The sequence below is a fragment of the Electrophorus electricus genome, chromosome 15, assembly GCF_041902795.1.
Source record: "Electrophorus electricus isolate QZ-2024a chromosome 15, ASM4190279v1, whole genome shotgun sequence".
NCBI classification, from domain to species: domain Eukaryota; kingdom Metazoa; phylum Chordata; class Actinopteri; order Gymnotiformes; family Gymnotidae; genus Electrophorus; species Electrophorus electricus.
Window position 1 is genome coordinate 26,570,001 of NC_137511.1, and position 4,071 is coordinate 26,574,071.

General features: G+C 42.8%; 1 protein-coding gene across 7 annotated transcripts in view; it reads left to right on the plus strand.

Annotated features, from left to right (window-relative positions):
* Positions 1–2,952, plus strand: part of ryr2a (ryanodine receptor 2a (cardiac)) — a 191,129-nt gene extending 188,177 nt beyond the window's left edge. For 6 of the 7 annotated variants that reach the window (XM_035533858.2, XM_081697661.1, XM_035533860.2 and 3 more), the window contains 2 exons: positions 449–500; positions 702–2,952. In XM_035533858.2, coding sequence (XP_035389751.2) covers positions 449–500; positions 702–797 — 148 coding nt within the window. In that variant the 3' untranslated portion in view covers positions 798–2,952. The remainder of the gene's footprint in view (positions 1–448; positions 501–701) is intronic. The other variant, XR_014117195.1, reaches the window with a different exon arrangement.
* The last annotated feature ends 1,119 nt before the right edge of the window (positions 2,953–4,071 follow it).

The following is a 4,071-nucleotide window of genomic DNA, read 5'->3' on the forward strand; positions in this document are numbered from 1 at the left end:
ATCTCTCTCTCTCTCTCTCTCTCTCTCTCTCTCTCTCTCTCTCTCTCTCTCTCTCTCTCTCTCTCTCTCTGTGTGTGAGATTACCAGTGTTGTTATTTTTGTTTGTTTGGATGGTGGGAATGTTCCACATGGTCTTTGTGAACAGCTCGTTCAGGATCTGTTGCCTGCTGTCAGATTAAAGAACATATTGCAATTATCAGTTAATCCAACACCTCAGAATAAAAAAATAAACACCTTCAGGTTATTTTTATCTGTCTTCAGAGTTAATTATGTCAAGAAAAAAAAGTGTAGAAAAACGTGAATGTTATAAGTATCTGTTAACAAACAAACAAGGTAAGTTAAAGTGTGCTACCATACAAAGATGCTACCTGTAGACAGTGTTCTGTAAGCATGTAAATGTATGTAGGATTTTGTCTGAAAGCAGTGCTGATTGAAATGTGTTTTGCAGGTTTTTCGTGATGTATCTCATTAATAAGGATGAAACAGAACACACAGGCCAGGTAATCTCCCAACCCGCCAGCTGTCAATCAACCAGCTGTCTGTCTGACATTGTGTGCTAATCTCTCTTTATTTGTCTGTCTATCTGTCCATCTGCTGATCTCCCAGATCAGTCTAAAGTTCCAGATCTAATCTCACGCCATCCGCTGCGTGGACGTCTCTCATGTCTGTTTTTTTGCTGCTGTGTCTGTCTGCTGTCACAGGAGTCCTACGTTTGGAAAATGTACCAGGAACGCTGCTGGGAATTCTTCCCGGCGGGAGACTGCTTCCGCAAACAATACGAGGACCAGCTCAACTAACGCACACCTCAAGGACACACACACACACACACACACACACACACACACACACACACACACGGACACAGAGAGACTCCGGTCCCTTGGACTTTTTTCTTGGTGATTGTTGTGAAGAAAGGGACTGTTCGGAATGCGTTTTTGCGATCCTGTACATAGCTGAACTGCTTCTCCATCGACCTACTTCCAGAATGCACTGGGATGCGCACACATGCTGAGAGGGAGAAACGTTTGAGCGCTCAGTGCTTCTTCATCCGACATTTGCATTATAAGTCACAAGCAAAGACAAGCAAAAAGAAAGAGCGAGAGAGAGAGAGAGAGGGGAGAGAGAGGGAGGGAGAGAGAGAGAGGGAGGGAGGAGGTATAGGGAGGGCCTTGCGGGGGGAGGAGGACATCTATAGCAGAACATGCATGAAAAGAACACAATTATCTCTCTCTCCTTCTCCACCTCCTTGTTTGTCAGGATGAAGGGAGTGATAGATGAAGAAAGGATGTGTGAATGGATGAGTAGATAGATGGACGCATGAATGGATAGAGGCCAAAAAGGGCAGAGAAGTATGGGCACCCTGATGAATTGTCCTGGTGTGACAGACTGGAACAGTGCCTTACCAAGAAAAGGGTGTGCTATGCAAACAGGCTCACAGAGAGAGGCGGCTCTTCCGGGGACCTGACCGGCAGGCCGCCGGGTTTGGGCTGGGCTGGTGTTTATCTGGAGAGACAATTTGTATCTGTATGACAGTTACTGGAGTTGTGAAAGTTTCTAAACTCAGAGGGCTACAGTATGACTAACCTACATGGGGTGTGTGAGACACTGTACCACAGGAGGCATTAGTACGCCTGCTGGACTCATATCAGAAACTCCTCACCTCTTATCATCACATGTCATAGCAGAAACTCCTCACCTCTTATCATCACATGTCATAGCAGAAACTCCTCACCTCTTATCATCATGTCATAGCAGAAACTCCTCACCTCTTATCATCACGTCATAGCAGAAACTCCTCACCCCTTATCACACGTCATAGCAAACACCTCACACCTTATCACACGTCATAGCAGAAACACCTCACACCTTATCACACGTCATAGCAGAAACACCTCACTCCTTATCATCACACATCATAGCAGAAACACCTCACTCCTTATCATCACACGTCATAGCAGAAACACCTCACACCTTATCAACACACATCATAGCAGAAACACCTCATCACATTTATTCTATTTTTTTCTTTTTCTTCATTCATTTGGTAATGCATTTATGCAACAGCAGAGTTAACTGTTTATATACAAGTTCTAGAAAACTATCTGGAAAAAAAGTTTCATTTTTGCATGTTTATTATGCAAGTTTAAGGAGAACGTTTGAAAAATTTAAGACACCAGATGACCTACGTCATGCAAAGTTTTATAGGTTTAAGATCACTTAAGATATCTCTATGCTATCCAAGTGTTGTGGGCTTTCTTGTGTATTTCAAAACCAGTGTCATCAGCCAAGAATTCATTTCCTTTGGTTGAAGAGTCTGCAAAGGCTTCCTTTCATGCCTTTGTGGAGACGCCGTAGAAATGTGCTTTTCCCCCTGTCTGAATGGAGTTTGACCTACGCTGAAGCAATACTCATTCAGGGAGTCCAATGGGACCTACCCACACTGTCCACACAAAGCAGCAGAGGGAGACGCGCCTGTCACCACGCCTCCTGCTTTCTCTCATTGGGCGCCTAATTTCACGTCCCGAGTGTTGAAGTGGCTGATGGTTCCATCCGAGCGTCGGACATGTGTATCGTTAGAAAGTATTACTGTGCTATGATAGATTATTGCTTATTACAACATCGCTCCAACCATTGCGCACCAACCTTATTTCTGCATCGCCATAGGACATTAAAAAGCACTTTTGTTTAATTTCACAAAAACAATGTGAAAACCATTGCAATAACAACTCGGCTCAAGCCAACTATATAAGTGGAATTTTACTCATGTAAAGAATTTTGATAACAAAGCTCATGGGGGGGGGGAAGAAAAAGTTGTAGGAAAATAACCTGTCACAAGTGAGTGTGCTGTTCTGAGTTGTGAATCCATAACTAAGTGTTAAACCTGTAAGGGAAACTCAAAGACACTGATGGACTTGCATGATTTTGAGAAATAAATACTTATTTATTGAAGAACTGCAGGGTTGATGCATTCTTGGAGTGCTTCAGATGCCATAAAACATTCTCTTCCTGCTCATTGGTAACATTTATTGATATGATGTTTATGAAATGTTTTTACATAACTCCAGACAAACCGGTTCTAGTGTGCTGATTTAAAGGTTTCCAGGTGGCAGGAAACAGAATCAACATGAGGTTAAAATTGCAACACCAAACTCCTTAACGGGCACCGCTTGGTTACTGACGCCTTTTCCAAACTACCTGATGATATAGGAATGTTTAAGGATGTGATGTACTAGTCCCATTTTTCCTTGGGAGGTTCTCTGGAGGCTCTCAGGAGGTTCTCTGCTTCAACTCCATCAGCATTTTCAGTCTGGCTGGCTGCTCCTCTGGATGTGAAGTGTGTTTGCTCTCTGCTGTTTGAGCTGTCTGAAGCTTCCATTAGCCCAGAGGCTCCTTCCCCAGTCAGCCTGACAGGTATATCAATACCAGTCCCGGACATTACCTGACGTAGCGTGGGTGCGGCTAGGACCCGCTCTGATCTTTCAGAGACTGCTGTTTGAAGGCTGGAGAGTCCAGTGGCCACATTCAACAAGAGTATCTAAAGTGTCAGTAGAGTGGTGATCTGATTCTGCTTTCAACTGCTCATAAAGTACTTTAACCAAAGCCTGTGCATTCCCTGTGAAGTAATACACACACACACACACACAGCTCTGCTTTAGTTCAGCGTCAGCAAGCCTTAATTACTCTCAGGACTGGTGAGACCTGTATGGCTGTGTGGACTCAGCTCGAGGTCTTTAGCTCAGTTTAGTGTCAGCAGACAGCATTAGAATACAGTGTAATACTTCAGGATCAATGTTGTCCGCATGAAGGATTTTACATTAAGTGAATATGAATAAATACATTTAGTTGGTTGATGGATTAAACTATTCACTTTTTTTGACCATCTTAAGAAGCCAACTTACCTTACAGTTACACTTATTTCAGTGTAGGCATATAGTTTTAACTTGTAGATCTAACCACATAATAAACGTTTTAACCACTCGGTAATAAATATTAGATTAATTAAATACGTGTTCTTCAGATTAATACATTTTGGAATTAGAAGAATTTGTGTCCACTTTCCTTGTTATCAGC